Consider the following 20,022-nt stretch of genomic DNA (forward strand, 5'->3'; position numbering starts at 1 on the left):
AATTAACAATTTGATATCAACATATGATATTAAATTCTCAACGCGAGAATTGATTGTAATTTCAACAAATAAATAAAAAAAAAATATGATATTATGAACTAATTAAATTTCAGTTATACATATATGTATGTACATACATATGTGAAATTTACTATTTTATAAAATAGGTTCATATTGCTAAAAGTTTATGACTAATAAAATTAAGCTTGTGACTTCTTTTGTGTCGCATTACCATTAATCTTTCTAATACATATTTTTTAATTTCGATTATAGAAACTGAATGCATAGTTCTGAAGTTTAATTTTTGATATGAAACAAAAATACGATTTGCGATCATAAAATATTTTTCTGATTTGGGAAATTTAAAAAACATTTGCAATCTTTGAAACAACTGAACTTAGTTATTTTCTATAAATATACATCCCTATAATAAAGTAAAATTAGTAACTAAAAATTATGATATCCTATCTGAGAAATAAAAGGCTATAATAATGCAATTTGGAGTGATACAGTGGGCAATATCATTAACAATTTTATGCGTTATTTTTGTCATTATTATTTTTTTTATTATTCAACTTGGCAAACGAGACCGTAATCTTGAACTCCAGACCTCAACTAAACACTAAAAATCCTGGTGTGTTTGAAACATTTCACGTTCAGATAATTAACAATATTAAAAATTAATCTCTTTTGTTGTTTATGATAAATAAGTATAAAATAATTATTTTTTATTATGAAAGGGCTTTTACAAAAATCAACCTCATTTCGAAAACAAACAATTCATCAATTTTTTAATTGTAACCAGTAGCATTATTTATTTTTCAGACCAAATGTTACAGCTGCCACCTAGTTGATTAACAACAACTTTATAGAATTAAATGGAAAAGGTATTACTAATATATTTCAACTATTCAGTTCATTATGTATGAACGATTGTTTGTGCAACGGCAATATCCTATAACAACGCAAGTTAACCAAGTACGTAATAAGAAATTAAATATCAACGGTAATCAATTTTATACGATGTAAGTAATAAGAAAATACGATACAATTGAAGTAACAAGATTTATATCTTTATGTTGGGTTTTGCTACTTTAGAATTTTTTAATTTCAATATTATTTATCTTATACAATTTTATTATCGTTTCGTTATCGATTAAAATTGTCTCATTTAATTATAGATTTCACAAAAACAATTCGGATTCGGAAGAATCACATATATAAACAAAGACATTCAATCGTCTTTTTTTTCGTTAGCGTATTTGAGCGTAAATCTAGAAATAATTTATAGTTTCAAGAGCTAGTCCCCACTAATAATGATTCTCTTGAACTCTATTATGTATATACACTTTGTATATTACAGAAGCAGAGCTTATATGGTTTACATTTTCACTTTTCTATGGTTATATTTAGTAAATATAATTTATATGCAAATTATCTAACAACATTAATCTCTAATATGTTATCTTAAGGTTACTTTCTATTCGGGGAACCATTATCAAACATAATGTTATATATATTGTTCAGAGAATTGGGTGAAAAATTCCTCCAAGTACACTTACTTCCATATAACGTCACAGATTTGCAACATTATATATATTTCGTACAAGCGGCGTTTAAGCGTAATGAAACACAATCCTTAAAGGAAAATACGACTGTAAAACGATAGATCCTATAAGTAATCTTAAACAAATGATATAACGTAAAAAAATACACATCCCATTCCTTTGTATTTCAGTGTGGTCGTGGCAAACGTGACAAATTGTGACCAATTAGAGACTAGAAGTCGCTTCAAGTGGTTGGTTATACATCCCCACCAAATCATAAGGGTCCAGGTTCAGGATCTCTTCAGCAGTCAGCGTACACCAACAGCCGGGAAACATCAGATGGTTGGATAGTACTGCATGCGAGATGCTACAAAAGAAGACATTTCAACTTGATATACCGGATACTAAATACCATAACGCAAATATCAGAATAACACGATTGTGTCCCGGTTGCAACTTAAACAGATTGGAGGAAAGGATCATAGTGTGCTTGAAACATTCGTTGCCGTGGATTCAACGAAAAGCATCGCTGCAAGCATTAGACTTTTGTAGGAGGTGCAGGCAAGCGTTGTACAAGGTATTATCTTTTAACTGAGAAGTTACAGGTCTAAAAAAGTGTTAGGTATAGTTCTTGTACTTGATTGCTTGATATAAAGAAAGAATTCGAAATTTCGAATTGATTTTTAATAGTAGTAGAAGAAGCCTATTCTTGAAGATTCATTAAAGATGGAGCATAAAGTGATATGTACTACATGTTTCTGTGATACGATTTTGTGAAGTTAAATGAGTGGATAATACTGGTAGAATTAGGCAAAGTGATAGTTCGTTTGTTTGCAAGAATAGTGCAAATTACATTTGTAATCGTTAATATCTGAGGTATCTGAAATCGTTAGTTGTTTCGTCTTTTTGTTTAATATATTTTTTCATTTATTCAAGAGTGATGTTCATTTATTCGTATTTATGTAAAAGTTGGAACTATTGGATATTATTAATTTACAAGTGAACAATTTTATTCGTATACATTTTCAATATATATTATTAGTAATAATAAGCATCATGTAAAAATACGTATTAGAAATTGAATTATGTATTATTTCACAAGTAATTGTGAAAAACGAACAAAAAGGAACTGCGAGACTTGGGTATCAGGGTGCTGTTAGCTTTCTGCATTGCTTTCGTTTTATTCGTAAAATAATTAATAATTAAAACATGGTCATAAGAATATCACTATTTCTACATTATATTTAGTGAATTTTATGGAAATTTTATTGGATTCTTTACAATTATTTTATATGAATTTATGTAATTGTGTCGTGCAGAAAACTCTGTTGGTATATACGTATGTACTGTTCATTCAAGGGAAGATGTAAGTTGGTAAACATATAAATTGATCACAGATGTTAGACAAATACTCGAATACTAGGAAGTAGTCAAACGTAGTGTTATTTGGTCTCCTGGTAATTTGCAAAATATTTAAGCCTGAGATATATACTTTAGTTACTTTATAAGGTTCTTGTTTGGTTTTTCTTCTCTTTTTAACATCATTATTTGAAACTATCAGCTCAGTAAAAATTATTACAAAAAATTTTTTTTTATTAGTCTATTAATTACTAAGTAAAAACAATCCAAATTCGTAGCTTTAGCATAATGGAAGATATTACTTTTATTATAGGATTCATAGAGTTTTATTGCATTATTATGTACATATTTCTAACTAAAAAGTATTCGTATTTCGTTCTTCGCGTTTACTCTGGAGCATATACTGTTACATCAAATTTCTCGGAATTGTTTGTTGCTGAAGAGGGGTAATATGATCCTGCCACTCTTCTAATATGATACAATAAGCTTATCCCAAAGAAATTAGAGAAGAAAAAGAATTACGTATATACAAACCAGTTAATTTTTAAATACAAACCTATATATTTTTATAAATGTCATAGTATAGTTTTGGGAATTGAAATCATCCTTGGAAAAAATGCAAATAGTCAAGTGATAGTTCGTGAAATATCTTGGAAATGCTACTAAATCAATGCTGTTGATAAAGACCGATCGTTCTTACCATGTGGAGAAATGAAGAGTGAAGAGTTTTCTTTAGTCTAGATTCTTTAGCTAGGGAGTCGTAAAGTATCTTCTGAGGGACAGCAGGGATTATTTTTATTTGAAAACACTTGAAATGACACTTGTTTCAAATAAGTTATTTATTTTAATATGACTGCAGTGCTATATTAGATAAAAGTTGATTAAATAAACTATATTAGATTTAAATTAATTAAACAAAAATATATTTTTAAAATCGATTAATATTAATATCAACAAGGTTCTCTGAAGGGTTGCAGTTACTTAAAATGCAGGTTTTTCTTTATATAACTTTTCTTATAGAGTTGTGTTTGATTAAAGCAATTGTGTACAAGTTTGTTGTGACTAACTTTTTTGGATTCTTTGGGATTTTTTTCGGACTGCTGATACTGTCTTTTCGGGGCTGGTATTTAAACAGACGTGCAGGTAGAATGTGGGGAAAATTGTTATGAATGTGAGGACCTTCCTTCATAGTGAGATCGAAGATAAGAGGGGAATAGCTTTTTCCCATCAGGAGGAAAATGTAGAAACTAGAAAAAAATTTAAACATCTTATATGTTGATGGTGAGAAAAAATGTGTATTTAGATGTCGTCATTATGACAGTAAGGATTATGTATTTAAGTATTCAACGTGCTACTGATTAAAACTTTTAGGTCTAATTAAAGAATTTATTTTTATCTCTCAAATTTGTATTATGAGTAAAAGTTAATAGAGAATTTTCATCCAATACTTACACCTTTTACAATCAGAAAGAAAGGAATTCTCAATCGCTGATTGAGTCTTTATAACTAGATTGTTAGTATGACGGCGGACATCATAAGTTACCTCGGATATTGATGTAAACGTCACTGTGACGCCGTGAGATGTGTAACGCCTGTGTTATCAAACGTGAAGGGACATAAGCGAGGGTTTTGGTCCGTTATTAGTTTTTCATCTATCCTATCGTATTCTTTTATCAGGCGGAAGGCGGAAGACAAGTCTGTAAGAAAATGTGAAGCTTCGAACCTGAAGCTTATCATCTGTTTTCCTGGGTTGTATAGCTACATATATATGTGTCGGAGTCAGATTGCCATTTTAGGGCGTTTGATGAATCTTTACTTACTTTACCGTCGCGGATGTAGCTAATATTTATCTTACGGTTAATCGACGTGCAGTGCACATCATTTTTATTTCTCTGACAAATACCTATCGACGGTGGTATACACGTTGCTGGCGATTTTGGAACAAAAGCATCTCGATGTGCATGGTACGTCTTTCTAGCGCAGGTGGCTAAAATCGCAGCTCTTTAGTCGGTTCGTTCGAACACGTATTAAAACAACTTTGTCAAAAACATTAGCAATAGGTTATGGAACGGATGTGACTTCGCTACTATTTTTAAGTTTTATTTTTTTACACGCATTCTTGTCATATATTGTTAAGTTTCGCTTATGGTCAGGAAAACTTCTGATTTTCGAGGATTTAACGAAAATGTCTGAGTCAAACTTTATATCTTGCTTATCTTTAATCTATTTCCATATTGCAGTCGTCTTTTATATAATTCTAGGATCCACTGTCACCTTTGTCTTTGTGTTCTCATATTTTTCAAAATTCGGCGAATTGCCTCCAGTGTTCATCAGCTGTTTTCCTTCAAAATGGAACAATGTAAATTCGGCTTAAGGCACAAGGCCACTTGAGAATCGAGACAACTTTGTAGTATCCGTACATAGCTTAAAAAGAGAAAGCCAGGACACTTGAATACACCATAAATTAAGTCCTCTCCCATACTTCGTCATGGGCTAAAGGAACCTAACGTTTGCGCAACTGCAACTTTGTCTTTCGTTTTTGCTTACAAGCCAGACACCAAGTGTCTTCTTGATGCCATCTTCTTAAGTCTTCTCAATGCGAGAATTGATTGTGAATTTTAATAAATAAATAAAAAAAAAATCTTAAGTCTGTCGACGATTATAATTTGAGCGAGCGTTTGTTCGGAAGTTTATGGGATGAGCTTAGGTCAAAAGGTAAGAAACTTAAGTGGCTAGCCGTTGCTATCTTTACTAGTTTTTGAAATGGACTTAATAGAATAAACTTTCATGATGGAGTTAAGTATGGAGAATTCTACCGCCATGCTCTTAAAATTTCTTGAAGAGCAAGCAAAAGAGAGAAAAGCCTTCTATTCCAAATATTTCTTATCTATGCAATACAGGAGACAATTGCAACTGTGCTGAACATGTAGCACGCAAGGTACGATGATTTATGGGAAACATCTGAGTGTACCTTTCCTGAGAATTTCGAAGAAGTTATGATTTTCATATGCATATAAATAAACTCACGATCCATTCCACCATAAAACTTTGCAACATTCATAATATATGGGAAACCAAAAATATCACGCTTGGACAAAACGTCGTAACTTTATCGAATGAAAAGTCTGTGTGTTACTTCGCTTCGCGTTTGTCAAAAGTCGTCAATCTAGTGAAACTGGACTCGCTTACGAACTTGCCGCTAGCAGGTATAAATTCTGTTTGACATTACTTCAAAGTTATTCTTACTCCTTGCGTTGATAGTACGTCAAAACTACAGCATTTACACACTTACGTAATATGCTGTCACTCATTCATTCGCGACATATACACACTTATTAATTAGGTTATTATCGGATTTTAGCACTCTAGGGATCTGATAAGCATATAGCCTGAATTCCTGGATGTTTCTAGAGCGATTGAAAAAGATTCAAAGTTATAATATTATAATAATTTTTATATTTTTATCTACAATGATGAAACAGGAAACTATGACTATTTAATTAGAGCTATTTCTTAATGTAGTAATGTAATACAACTAAAACAACTAAATTGGTACAACTAATTAACTACTGCATGACAACTCACAACTCACAACAATCGACAACCAACAAATCGCAACTAAGTACTCATGACTTGTGACTAACTACCAACTGAGTCCAACTAATTTTTTTCTTTTTTTTTTATTTAATTCTTTACATTCACAGTTTGTCCAGTTTGGACATTTGGTAGAATTTTTTAGCTGTTTGATTATCATGTGGGTGGCTACCTCCGGTGGGGTTAGGTTTCTTCGTGTTTGTTAGGTTGTGTCCTTTGTGAGGTCTGCTGGATGTTTCCTTTTCAGAGTCCATCTAATGACTAACTTTCTCTGACAAAACATCCCTTTATCAGAGTTTTTGTATTCCCACCATATACACGTGTTCCACAGCCGTTTATGACAACAGATGGTCACGTATGCCTTTTCCAAGTAACCATTTTTCTGAAGGACAGTGGACATACCGATGGACCACATGGTCTATTGGAATTTCCCGCCCCTTCTGGCACTTCCACTTTCTACCTGCACTATAGTTCATCGGGTCTTTCTTAAATGATTTTTCCATGATACGACAATATTATATCTAATATAAAGATAACAGTTTCATATTATTCAAGCATGTAATGTAAAAATATTTTCATAACATTTCGTTTATAGCATCCATTGCCTCTATTACTGTTTTATTTAATAATAGTTCATATATTTATAAGATACCGCATGAAATATGAGAGACGCGAATTCGCGTTTCCGGTTCCCAACCGTTGGTAAATGAAAGACGCGAATTCGCGTCTCCGGCTCCCAAAGCGTTAGTAGCAAAGCCTAAACATTTTACTGAACCTACTAGCATAATTACTCGGAATTGTAAAAATAAATTTTCGAATAATAAAAATGTCATATACAGGGTGGTTGGTAACTGGTGGTACAAACGGAAAGGGGGTGATTCTACGCGAAAAAAGAAGTCGAAAATATAGAATAAAAATTTTTCGTTTGAGGCTTTGTTTTCGAGAAAATCGACTTTGAATTTTCGCTCGGTACGCGTGCACTTTATCACGTCTCGTTATAACGGATCTCACTGTAGATCGTTGTCTCGATGGAAAAATTTAAGAAAAAAAAATTCTTATTCTATATTTTCGACTTATTTTTTCGCATAGAATCACCCCCTTTTCGCTTGTACCACCAATTACCAACCACCCTGTATATAGCAAGTATACATCTAAGTATAAATTGTGGAAGAATTGATGCTCATATAATAACAAGAAAAATTACAGTGCAAGTATCCTGGTTATCTATAATAATAACAATTCTAAGTATGCATCTGATATATAGATATATACATTTTTCTATATCAACAATTTTAGATTACCGCATCCGTCTAAGATCAAGCGTGACAAATTGTTGGCATTGATCTTACTGCCGTTTTCTGGTAATCACATTATTAATTCAAACTAAAGCATTTTCAATCAATGATTGAAAAAAATAGAAGATTAAACATCAAAAAAACTCTTTATGGATTCTATTCCTTGAACTTTAAGAATGTATTTGCCTGATGCATACGTAATATACATTCTGCTATATCAACATATTCCTTAGATTACCGTATCCGTCTCTGTTTACGCGTGACAAACTGTTGGCATTACTCCTGCGTTTTCTAATAATCGCATTATTAATTCAAACTAAAGCATTTTCAATCAATGATTAGAAAAGATAAAAAATTAAACATCAAAGAAATTCTTTATGGATTCTATTCCTTGAACTTTAAATATGTATCTGCCTAGTACATGCATATATACATTCTGCTATATCAACATTTTTCTTAGATTACCGTATCCGTCTCAGCTTACGCGTGACGAACTGCTGGCATTGCTCTTGCATTTTCTAGTAATCGCATTATTAATTCAAATTAAAGCATTTTCAATCAATGATTAGAAAAGATAAAAAATTAAACGTCAAAGAAATTCTTTATGGATTCTATCCCTTGAACTGTTATCCTTATAGGTAACCAGATTACTCGTAGTGCAGTTTATCTTGCTATATTTTGAGCATCAGTTCTTCCACAATTTATACACATTTAATTATATAATATACTAATTAGTATAGTAAAATAATTATTTATATAATTATATGTATAATGTACACGCGATATTTTCATAAATTTATCATTTTTGCGTCACTTCTAAGTATATACTTTATTTTGACAAAAACGCTCCATTGATCCAACTACAATTATTCTCATTATTATTTCTCGAGGATTGTTTTACGTATGCAACTTTGTTTAGTTATCTATTCGCATATTTATATTCGCATTATCTACTGCTACTGCAATTATGCGATTCGACCAAAGTTCAATGTGCGTTTGTATAGGGGGGCACGAAAGGAAGCTCTTGGTGTAAAACAGATAAAATTTTTGTTTGATTATGATTTCCGTGACGGTGACGTAATATTCCTATATAAATGGGGGTAGAGAGTTCGGAGAATTCAGTATAAATCGTGCTTTTTGACGAGTGATAAGTTTCATAGCAAAAGTATAAAATTGCTTTCGAATCACGATCAGGCTTGCTTTATAATTGTATCGACATTTTCTTTGCGAATAAAAGCCATACGGATTTAATACATCGAAGACTTTATTACAGTAACAAGAATTTATTCTAAAAGAAATGTCATGTTGCGTGCTGGCATTATGAAAATTGTGAACAATATGAATAATAATAATTTAACACGTGCGATATTGTCACTTTTTTATAATAAAAGCCTATTGATAATTAATAAAAAATAATTTTATGATCTTGTATGCGCAGAATGTATGAAGGATATATTTTATAATTAGAAAGAAAGTAGAAACCCTGACATAAACCGACACCACTTGCCAAATTTCATTTTCTCATTAAAAATATAATATTAGTGCGATAAATGTCTTTATGACCAGAGTGTACGCATCTCAAAATCTAAGAAGACGTCTGGTAAAAATATGATTATTATCTTGATGCTTATCGCATGTTCTCAATTATATAGTTAACAAAGGATTTACCAATGTTATAACAGGATTTTATCTAAATAAAATCGACTTCTATCGCCATCTTATTTTCTCTTTTCTCAACTGCACGTTTCAAACAAAAGACGATTGGAGGCGAGAGGGTTATAAGGAAAAGTCTCCACTAAGCCATCACAATCGTTGCACAGATATGATGATCGTGAGACAACTTTGATATCCGACTGGCAGATCGTTCGTCTGGAGCAACGTAACACTGTGTTTACCAACTTGTTTCACCTGTCACTAACCAGCTGAACTGCGTATGTCCTATTCGTCCGAAACGTTTAATACACGAAGGAGCAAGAGAGAAAGTATATCATTGGAATGATGTCCGAAAACACACAAACGAGAGCCACGAACTATGACAACCTCGCGTTAAAATGCTGGCTTTACTGCATCGGACCAGTTCGCCGTTGCGAAGAGCTGAAAAAGGTGCGGTTCATACTCACGATCGATCCTTCTGGCAAATTACAAAGATATTTTATACGTTATCCACAATGTCGTATTGTACATGTAAAAAGTGGAACGATCAAAATCACCTGACTAAAAGAAACGAATGTAACGAAAACATGAACGAGAGACGCTCGTCTTCTTTTTTCTTCAAGTATTTTTTTGGATATTTAGAAGTAGAAAACCGTTAACGATGTCGAGGGAATATAACCATAAAATACGATGGCGATTGTTTCAGTTGAAAGCGGACCTACAGAATCTCGGATTATCACGTAAACAGGTACATCAAGGCTTGATACAATTAGCGACGAAACCGCGTGTAATCCTTACGCGGCAGATACCATATACAAGATATAGGTAAGTTTGCAATAATTGAGTCGATAATAGGAATAGGATGAATGTTTTGTCCTTTTGATTCTTGTTGAGCAAGTAAGGCTCAATTATTCTGTATATATTGTAAAATAAATTATACTTACATATATTAATATGGTAAGAGGTCTTTTATCAATAATTGTTTGGTATAAAATATAGTAAATATAGTAAATATATAGTAAATATATAGTAAAGTGATGTAATTGTAACTTTAATGTAAACAAAACTATAACACAACTATCAGTTGTTAATGTTTCTTTGAATTTTATATATTTTTTAATAACATAAATGTATAAACCCTATTGTATTTATTATACAAGTTAGTAATTTAATATATATTCATGTAGTATATTGTGATTAGAAAAGATTCGTTATGCTATTACACTTCACATTATATGATGTAAAATAGATCTAAAATAGAAGAATAGAAATAGAATGATTTTTGTGATATTAATTGATTATAAATATTATGTGAGTTGTGTTCTAAATACGCTTCTTTACGTATGCCAACTTTTTTACAAATTATTTGCTCTATTAAAGAGTGCAAACATAATTATTTTTAATCATACATATATCTTTTTTATTCAACAATATCGTAATTGAATCAGTGAAACGTTGACCAATATTCATCAACCGAAAGGTATATCGACATTTTTATTATTATATGACAATCAATTATTTTAATACAGACACATAGTTGCTGTTGTGAAAGAATATAAAGGAAAATTTAAATTTTGTCGCATTTTAAATTTCCTCTAATTTAATATTCATTGCAATTCAATATTCACTTGGAAAATAGTCATGTGTCAAATATCGTTTTCGAACTAATTCGAAATCTGGGAACTAATAATTGATACTATAAATTGATTACTTAGTCCTAGTATAATGGTATACTTATTAGATACAGTAATACAATAATAAGCAAATGAAATAAAATTTTGAAAATTGTATATATATGGGTACGTAATTTGTGTGCAAATTATATAGCATTCTAATGTGTTAAAAATCCTTGTTCCATTTAAAATATCACAAATTGAAGTGAAGTTTCTCTTACAAACAGTATATGTAGGAGGAATGCGCACGACAAACAATATGTCTTAAAAATTTAAGAATATATAATACTGTGCAAACGCTTTGGGTCAGCTACAATCTACAATAGTGGTCTCATAATGACCTCGTAATAATCATATTTTTAGAAACAACAATGCAATGTTACATAAAAATGAGTCTTTAGATATTTCTTTTGTAATGTTATTTATTTATAGTTCTTTTTGGTTCATAAATCTTTTAGAAATATTTCCTTAAAAAAATTCTTAAATTAAATGTTACAAGCGTCTATATGTAAAATCTTACAATTTAAAATAAGCTATGAAAAAGAAGGAAATCAAAAACAGATAAATTAGTTGAAATACTGAAGGAGGAAATTTATTGAAAAAATTATTTGTCAAAATCCTGGAAAAAAAATTAATCGATATTTCATGAGCGAATTCTAGACAATTCTCGAATAAAATATCTCTTAAGAAGTAACAATAGATTTTATATAATATTAAGTACCTTATATTCATTTGTAAAGACAAGTCAATTTATTTAGTGGGTGGTCTAAGTTTTTTACACATTATTGTATATGTTAGTATACATGTTCGATTTATGCATATATAGTATATACACATACATATATACATCGCGGTTGTCTCCCAATTATCATTCAGTAAATAACACATTGTATTGCTGTAGCTTATTAGTTGGTCACTTTGAATATTGGGAGACAAGTGCTATTAATAATTGACGTATGACATTATACAATAATTGTAAACAACAATTAGGAACAAATAAAAAACATTTACCGGATGACTCGAAGAAATGCGATGTCCCGTTAAAATTTTTGGTTTTAGCTTATTCCGATTATTACTATGTACAATTTATGTACAACTAATGTTATTTCTATAATAATCAAAGAATTAAATTTTCTAAATCGTAGCTAAGAATTGGTTTACTTCCGATATGTAGTTAGCCCTTCGAAAAAAATGTGAAATTGAAGTTGTGAAAACTTGTGGAGCTTAAAACATATAAGAGAAATAAATAATTAAAAACCTGAATTTATTTATTTTCATGGTATTTAATTCGAAAATGATACGTTACAGAAAATTATTTTCAGAACTCTAGAGAAATACTGTTAATCGTTTAAATTATGTTTTACCATAAATTTTATAAGCGAATAATATTACAGAATATATAAAATTTCTTAAGTTATTAAATGAAATTGATTTTAGAACAGCTTAATTTTATACATATCGTAAAACATTTTTAGCTTAATTTTGAAGCAGTACTCTCATTTTATTATATTTACGTTTCAGACTTAAAAACTTGTCGGAAGATGAAAGAGGAAAGAATATCACTGATAATCTCAGAACAAATGCTTTAAATTTGCGTCCACGAATTGAAGATATACATAAATCAAACATGACGGAAAGATTTATGAAAGAAGAGAGCAAATATATAAAAAAAGCGGATGGTGTGACAGCACATGAAACTGCATTGATAAGCAGCAATCGAGAATTATTCATACCAAATATAAAAAATCCATTAACAACAATGCATTCCTTTGATGAAACGCTAAAACAGTTGGATAAAAGTATTTTCCCGAAAATGAGAGTGTATGAAAAATCCACTAATACAAGAAAACTGGAAAATAATGTAGTTTCAAGTAAAAAATGTGATAAAGATGAAAATCATCATTGTATTCGTAAACATAAAGATATTCAAAAAATCCGAGAAATTCCTAATTTAATATCAGACAAAGTAGGTTCAAACAGAATATTAATGTTTAATAAATATAAAAAAAAACGGATTGAACCTAAATTGAAACTAAAGTCTTGTTTTGTCAAGAAGGTAAATGATTCTATACAATCAGATGATTATAAGAAAGTTTATACTAAAAACATAAAATTGGATATCAGCAAAAAATTACATAATGATAAGAAGCTTATAGATATGAAAGTGAATTCTATACCAGACAAAAATATATACTCCAAACATGAGGACAGTACATTAAATTGTAACCATAAAACTGAAGAAGGAACAAAAATGAAAAAAAATACACATAAAAGAAAGCTGCATAAACTAATGGTTTCAGATAGGCATAAAGAAATTGTCCAAAAAAGAAGAAAAATAAAAGATAGATTTCGAACATATTTTGGAGATTGTATAAGTATTAGTGAAGATGAACAAGAGCAAAATATTATAGAAGAAAGATTTAGAAAGACAAGAAAAAAGGATTCTGTTGATTCTTGTGAGTCTGGAGTGTATGATGCTGAAAAAGATATAACTATGACTGCTGCCTGTGTTGATATAATTCAGAAATCAAATGAAGATACATCTCAAGGGATCATTGCTAATGTTGATGTAAGTCATAAACCAAATGATGATATATCTCAAGGGACCATTACTAATCTTGATATAATTCATAAATTGAATAAGAGTACATCTCAGGAGACTATTGTCAATGTTAACACAAATAATGGATTAAATGAAGATACATCTCAGAGGACCATTGTCAATGTTGATGTAATTCATGAATCAAATGAAGATACATGTCAGGGAATCATTGCCAATGTTGATACAAATCATAAATCAAATGAAGGTACATCTCAGGGTACGATTGCCAATATAATTCAGAAATCAGATGAAGATACATCTCAGGGAACTATTGCCAATGTTGATACAATACATGAATCAAATGAAGTTACGGGTAATACAAATAATAAAACTACTAATCAAATTGAAGGTGCAACAAATTTTGTGAAAATTGAATGTAATAAATTACAAAATAATACATATGAAAACAAAACACATAATATTGAAATAGAAAAAAAAGAATTGTCTCGAAATAAGTTCATCAATTTTTCTGAGAAGAATGATATTGAGAAAAGTAAGCATGCATCAAGTGTTACAGATATGTTCCAAATAACTGAGCAATCAAAAGTTAATGTTTCTACAACAAAAATGAAAACAACAACAGAAATAAATAATATATTACCTTCTGACATTCCGGAAATTTGTATCCCAAGTCATGATACAGTGACTATAAGTAAAGATTTTTCAGGATCTGAAAAAAGTAATTTAGATACAAAAGATTTTAATGATCTTCTTCATATGAGACTTTTTAAAACTTGTCAGATCAGATCAAATGAAAATGTTCAAGAAACTGACATGAATGCAGATATTGGTGAAAGTACAAATTTAAAAAAATTGTCAGAAACACAAATTAATTGTAATCAAAGTATTACAGAAAGAATATTAAACCATACTAAAGAAAATAAAAAAGTACAATTATCTTCTAATACAAATAAAACTGATAATGTTATTTCTAGAAACAATATATCTAATGTGAAAAATAATGAGAATGAATTAGCAGTGGAAAATTCTGAATTAAATATCTCAGAAAAGAAAGACATTCAATCCAATAAGTTACCTCAAGGTAAATTAAGAGTTTTATCTAGTGCAGAACTAGGTGCCAGATGGTGTCCCACACCTGTAAACAGTGTTACATCTACTGTTCAATTTTCACATAAAAATACAGAAACTGGAACAGTACCCAAAACAATAGTTTCTATTCCCGCACCTGTATCTGAAACTGCTAGTCGAACAATTCCTGAGAATATGAAGAAATATATGGATTTAGAATTTTCAAAATCTTTGTATGTTACTCTTGTAAAGATATATAATTTAATTCAGGTTATACGGAAATTTCCAATTAGTAATCTAAATTATGATAAATTATTAAATATGGAATTCCAAAACTTAAGAAAAATATTGAATACTGACGATTTTATTAATCTAACAACAGAAATTGTATCTATACTTAACAAAACAATGTTAGTAACTCCACCACTATCATTGAACGAGTTGTTTCATTATGCACCATCAGTCAAATCCTATTATGTCCTAATTTTAAACAAAAATAAGACTACGATAAATAACCTGAATGAATGTCGAACTGTAAAATCTGTAGGTGTTCCAAACCAAATAACATTGAATCAAAATAGATGTCTTGATGCACAAGTATCACAGAATATATGGGCTTCATCTGTAAAATCCAGGTTACAATATTTACTTTCTATTTTTTCTGAGCACGGTCAAACACTTTGCCTCAACATTGTTCCAAACCAACCGCAGCAGAATTTTCAAGAGCAAGTAGTCTTACCCTTGCAAAATAATGTTCTTCAAAGCAATGTATTGATAAATCCCAATACTGTAAATAATAACAGTTATAATAATAATATGCATCAACACATTTATAGAATGCAAGTGCATACAAATTTTACTCAACAAAAAGTTTCAAATGTTAATTTTGTTGAGCAGAATCCAGTAACAAATATGCATGCTAGGCAAAGCTATCCCTTGCAATATTCCTTATTTCCACCTACTGGAAGAAATCAATTAGGAGGAGTACATACTTCTGTACCAGTTACAAATGCATCATCTATAAACCAACAATATGTTTCATCTGTTTTTATACCACAATCAAATACATATTGTAATGTAAATGTACCAAATTATACCATACAGCAAAATATGAACTCAATACATATGTCACAGGGGACTCAGTTACAAGGTGTCTTACGATCTGTATCACCAAATCGTAACATACCACAACCTGTACAGCAAAATACGAACTCAACACATAAGTCACAGAGGACTCAGTTACAAGGTGTCTTACGATCTGTATCACCAAATCGTAACATACCACAACCTGTACAGCAAAATACGAACTCAACACATATGTCACAGAGGACTCAGTTACAAGGTGTCTTACGATCTGTATCACCAAATCGTAACATACCACAACCTGTACAGCAAAATACGAACTCAACACATATGTCACAGAGGACTCAGTTACAAGGTGTCTTACGATCTGTATCACCAAATCGTAACATACCACAACCTGTACAGCAAAATACGAACTCAACACATATGTCACAGAGGACTCAGTTACAAGGTGTCTTACGATCTGTATCACCAAATCGTAACATACCACAACCTGTACAGCAAAATACGAACTCAACACATATGTCACAGAGGACTCAGTTACAAGGTGTCTTACGATCTGTATCACCAAATCGTAACATACCACAACCTGTACAGCAAAATACGAACTCAACACATATGTCACAGAGGACTCAGTTACAAGGTGTCTTACGATCTGTATCACCAAATCGTAACATACCACAACCTGTACAGCAAAATACGAACTCAACACATATGTCACAGAGGACTCAGTTACAAGGTGTCTTACGATCTGTATCACCAAATCGTAACATACCACAACCTGTACAGCAAAATACGAACTCAACACATATGTCACAGAGGACTCAGTTACAAGGTGTCTTACGATCTGTATCACCAAATCGTAACATACCACAACCTGTACAGCAAAATATGAACTCAACACATATGTCACAGGGAACTCAGTTACAAGGTGTCTCACGATCTGTATCACCAAAGCGTAACATACCACAACCTGTACAGCAAAATATGAACTCAACACGTATGTTACAGGGGACTCAGTTACAAGGTGTCTTACGATCTGTATCACCAAATCGTAACATACCACAACCTGTACAGCAAAATATGAACTCAACACATATGTTACAGGGGACCCAGTTACAAGGTGTCTCACGATCTGTATCACCAAAGCGTAACATACCACAACCTGTACAGCAAAATATGAATTCAACACATATGTTACAGGGGACTCAGTTACAAGGTGTCTCACGATCTGTATCACCAAATCGTAACATACCACAACCTGTACAGCAAAATATGAACTCAACACAGATGTCACAGGGAACTCAGTTACAAGGTGTCTCACGATCTGTATCACCAAATCGTAATATACCACAACCTGTACAGCAAAATATGAACTCAACACAGATGTCACAGGGAACTCAGTTACAAGGTGTCTCACGATCTGTATCACCAAATCATAACATACCACAACCTATACAGCAAAATATGAACTCAACACAGATGTCACAGGGGACTCAGTTACAAGATGTCTCACGATCTGTATCATCAAATCATAACATACCACAACCTGTACAAACTATGGTTGCAACGAATATATCACATTCTGTACCAAAAAATTCACAACACATTGAACAGAAACATAAAAAAATAATTCCTCAAAAAAGGATACCAATGGAAGTTCTACAAAATCGTACATCTGAAGAAGTAGCATCATCTCAACAATTAAAGAAAAGTACACTCAGACGATTAAAGAAGAAAGAAAATCTGCAAGTTTCATTAGAATCAACAACAAACCTATTCGATATATTGAAATATATCTCTGATATCCAAAAACTTATATTACTGAAACAACTAGACTACTACTTTGATTGTACCACTTGGTTACAACAACAGTTTTCTTCAGAAAACTGGCAAGAAATTCATTCAGAGAGATCTGTATTACTTTATTTCCAAACACTCCTAAAACATTTAGTAGAAAAAACAATAAAAAGCCTTTCACCAGATAACTATCAAACAAATATACTTAAAAATATTGAAATTGATGTTCCAAAAGTGATACAAATTACAGTAAAAGAAGACAATGGAATATACTGTCAAGTTGAAGCATCTAAAAGTAACCAAGAACAGTATAATGCAATGAATATTAAACAAAATTGCACAAATTATGAAGAAAATTCAAATGTTACAATAACACAAAACCAATGTGAAAAAGAACATGAAGCAACTGATAATTCACAGACAAATAGTTCTTCGATTAAACAGAATTTACAAAGTCATCAAGCATCAGACGTTGATGTGTGTCAAGAGAATAAAGTGGAAAGGGAACCAAACAGCTCTAGGAATATACATAATTCAAATACCAAAGAACAGAATTTAGATGAGTCAAAAAAAATAACTGAAAATATTCCTCAAGTAGTCAAAGAAAAGTTATCAGCACTATCAAATATGAAATTGCTTGACACCCTGCTGCAGTTAAATCCTCATCTAGTTACTGTAGAAATTTCTTCTAAGAATGATCAAGTAACTGTTGTTGATACTAATGCTAATAGTGAAAATACACCAAAATCCGAAGAACCTGAAGAATATCAAGAACATCAACACTTAAAAGGTACTATTACTGATGACTTAACAGTATCTTCATTCAAATCTCCAAATAACATTGAGTATTTTAATAATAAGGAATCACACAACACTTCGTTGGAGAGACCTGCCACAACTTATATTAAGGATGTTAGAAGTATATCAATGGAAACATATTTAAAAATTGGTGTAACTAATAATGTTCCTGCAAATACTATGGAAGAAAATATTGAAGAGGAAGAAATTAAAATATGTTTATATTGTGGCAAACCTAGTACTGTAGCATGTATAATTTGTTTAGAAGCTAAATATTGTTCTAAAGAATGTTCTCAATTACATTGGGGAGATCATTATAAAGATTGCTCACCTGTAGAAAGAAGTATATCTTCATAATTGAAACTTAGTATTATTTTTTATCTTATTGTCACAAGAACCTACAGCTACACAGCTATAGTTTCGTGTTAATCAGTATTGATGTCTTTGGTTAGAATATAAGGATATTAATATAGATTTTCTTTATTAATGTTATAAATTATTATTTTTGACAAAAAATGAAGAGATGGCTGTTGTATTTAAATATAAAAAATAAACTTCTCAAATAATGGTTGAATTGTTTTTAGCATGTAATTATAGATATATGTGAATTTTGATCAAGTAAATATATATACACTTCACTAAATTCAAATTTATTTTTTTATGTTTTCAGCAATACAGATTAAACACATACAAACTATATATTAATTCTATTAAATAGCTACTCTTCTTCATAACCAATGCCAGGTACATAATTCTTTTTCGCATTATGAAAGAGTGAATGTTTTCCATCCTTCCATGGGAAACCCTACACAAAGACAAAAATAATTAAATCTTGCGACAGTATTTAGTACTTTTGCAACTATTTTAGTATTTTTAATTATTTTTTTCTTCCTATTTAAATCTTACCTTATTCATTATTTTCATATATGGATAGTGAATGAACTCTGGAGCTGGTTCATGTTCTTCTTCAAGAATTTTGATATAGCAATTAACCATAGCAACTCCCAATAAAGGAACACCCACAAAATAGGTGATAAACTTAAATATTTTAACAGTATCTAAAATCAAGTGGAACGACAAATTATACTTATGTAACCACAAATTTCTAACTTTTAATATAATTACAAATTTTTACATTAATGCTAAAACAAGATATCGATAAGGAGTATTCTTTATTTCAGATTTTGTAATAAAATACGTTGATAAAGCAGAAAGTTTAAAGAATTAGAAATCTTTCATTTTCACATTTTTCCGTATCATTAAAAATCTTCTAAATGGAATTTTTCATAATTTACCGTTGGAAACAGGATGTTGACGTTCTTCCACTGCTTTTATATATTCTGCCATACCCCGTGTGAAAGTACGGCCAAATTGGCCTACCCTTAGTATTTTCGACATTTTGCGAGGAAGAGGAGTAGAACGCAAGGGAGAAGTACAGATACTGATTTTATTCAATTACATCACTACATGTACACACGTCTCAATTCTCAATATAATTATTTTATTTCTCTACAGATGTCGCTTAATGTTTCTCTAGAAATAAAGTCAACATTACTCGTCGCTGATAAGTCGGTCATCTACCATGCAGT

At 30.8% G+C, this 20,022-nt stretch overlaps 2 protein-coding genes across 6 annotated transcripts; one reads left to right on the forward strand and one right to left on the reverse strand.

The window, feature by feature from the left end:
• The first annotated feature begins 884 nt into the window (after positions 1 to 884).
• LOC117239507 (transcription factor SPT20 homolog) lies at positions 885 to 19,132 on the forward strand. Of its 5 annotated transcripts, XM_033505118.1 has the most exons (5): positions 2,039 to 2,124; positions 9,234 to 9,395; positions 9,478 to 9,898; positions 10,155 to 10,273; positions 12,643 to 19,132. In XM_033505118.1, exons 3-5 carry the CDS (start codon positions 9,791 to 9,793, stop codon positions 18,788 to 18,790), a joined length of 6,375 nt encoding a protein of 2,124 aa, XP_033361009.1. In that variant the 5' UTR covers positions 2,039 to 2,124; positions 9,234 to 9,395; positions 9,478 to 9,790; the 3' UTR covers positions 18,791 to 19,132. The 5 variants fall into 5 exon arrangements, with proteins under 5 accessions (XP_033361006.1, XP_033361007.1, XP_033361010.1 ...); XM_033505115.1 differs by lacking the exons at positions 9,234 to 9,395; positions 9,478 to 9,898 and adding an exon at positions 885 to 978 and having other exon boundaries at positions 1,739 to 2,124; XM_033505119.1 differs by lacking the exon at positions 9,234 to 9,395 and having other exon boundaries at positions 1,994 to 2,124; positions 9,553 to 9,898.
• On the reverse strand, positions 19,063 to 19,916 carry LOC117239515 (cytochrome c oxidase subunit 6A1, mitochondrial-like). The gene is made up of 3 exons (XM_033505142.1): positions 19,729 to 19,916; positions 19,340 to 19,491; positions 19,063 to 19,238 (listed from the first exon to the last, which is right to left on the reverse strand). Exons 1-3 carry the CDS (start codon positions 19,829 to 19,831, stop codon positions 19,152 to 19,154), a joined length of 342 nt encoding a protein of 113 aa, XP_033361033.1. The 5' UTR covers positions 19,832 to 19,916; the 3' UTR covers positions 19,063 to 19,151.
• Positions 19,917 to 20,022: the final 106 nt, after the last annotated feature.

Source organism: Bombus vosnesenskii, unplaced genomic scaffold, assembly GCF_011952255.1.
Source record: "Bombus vosnesenskii isolate JDL3184/JDL3185 unplaced genomic scaffold, Bvos_JDL3184-5_v1.1 scf7180000014105, whole genome shotgun sequence".
NCBI lineage: Eukaryota > Metazoa > Arthropoda > Insecta > Hymenoptera > Apidae > Bombus > Bombus vosnesenskii.

Bases quoted from the DNA above. Each gene is read 5' to 3' on its own strand.
- LOC117239507 (XM_033505115.1), top strand. From the start codon at position 1,912: ATGCTACAAAAGAAGACATTTCAACTTGATATACCGGATACTAAATAC. The intron at 2,125-10,154 runs GTATTATCTTTT...CGATTGTTTCAG, and splicing joins GCAGGCAAGCGTTGTACAAG to TTGAAAGCGGACCTACAGAA. The intron at 10,274-12,642 runs GTAAGTTTGCAA...TTTACGTTTCAG, and splicing joins ATACCATATACAAGATATAG to ACTTAAAAACTTGTCGGAAG.
- LOC117239515 (XM_033505142.1), bottom strand. From the start codon at position 19,831: ATGTCGAAAATACTAAGGGTAGGCCAATTTGGCCGTACTTTCACACGG. The intron at 19,492-19,728 runs GTAAATTATGAA...ACTTGATTTTAG, and splicing joins TCAACATCCTGTTTCCAACG to ATACTGTTAAAATATTTAAG. The intron at 19,239-19,339 runs GTAAGATTTAAA...GTCTTTGTGTAG, and splicing joins ATATGAAAATAATGAATAAG to GGTTTCCCATGGAAGGATGG.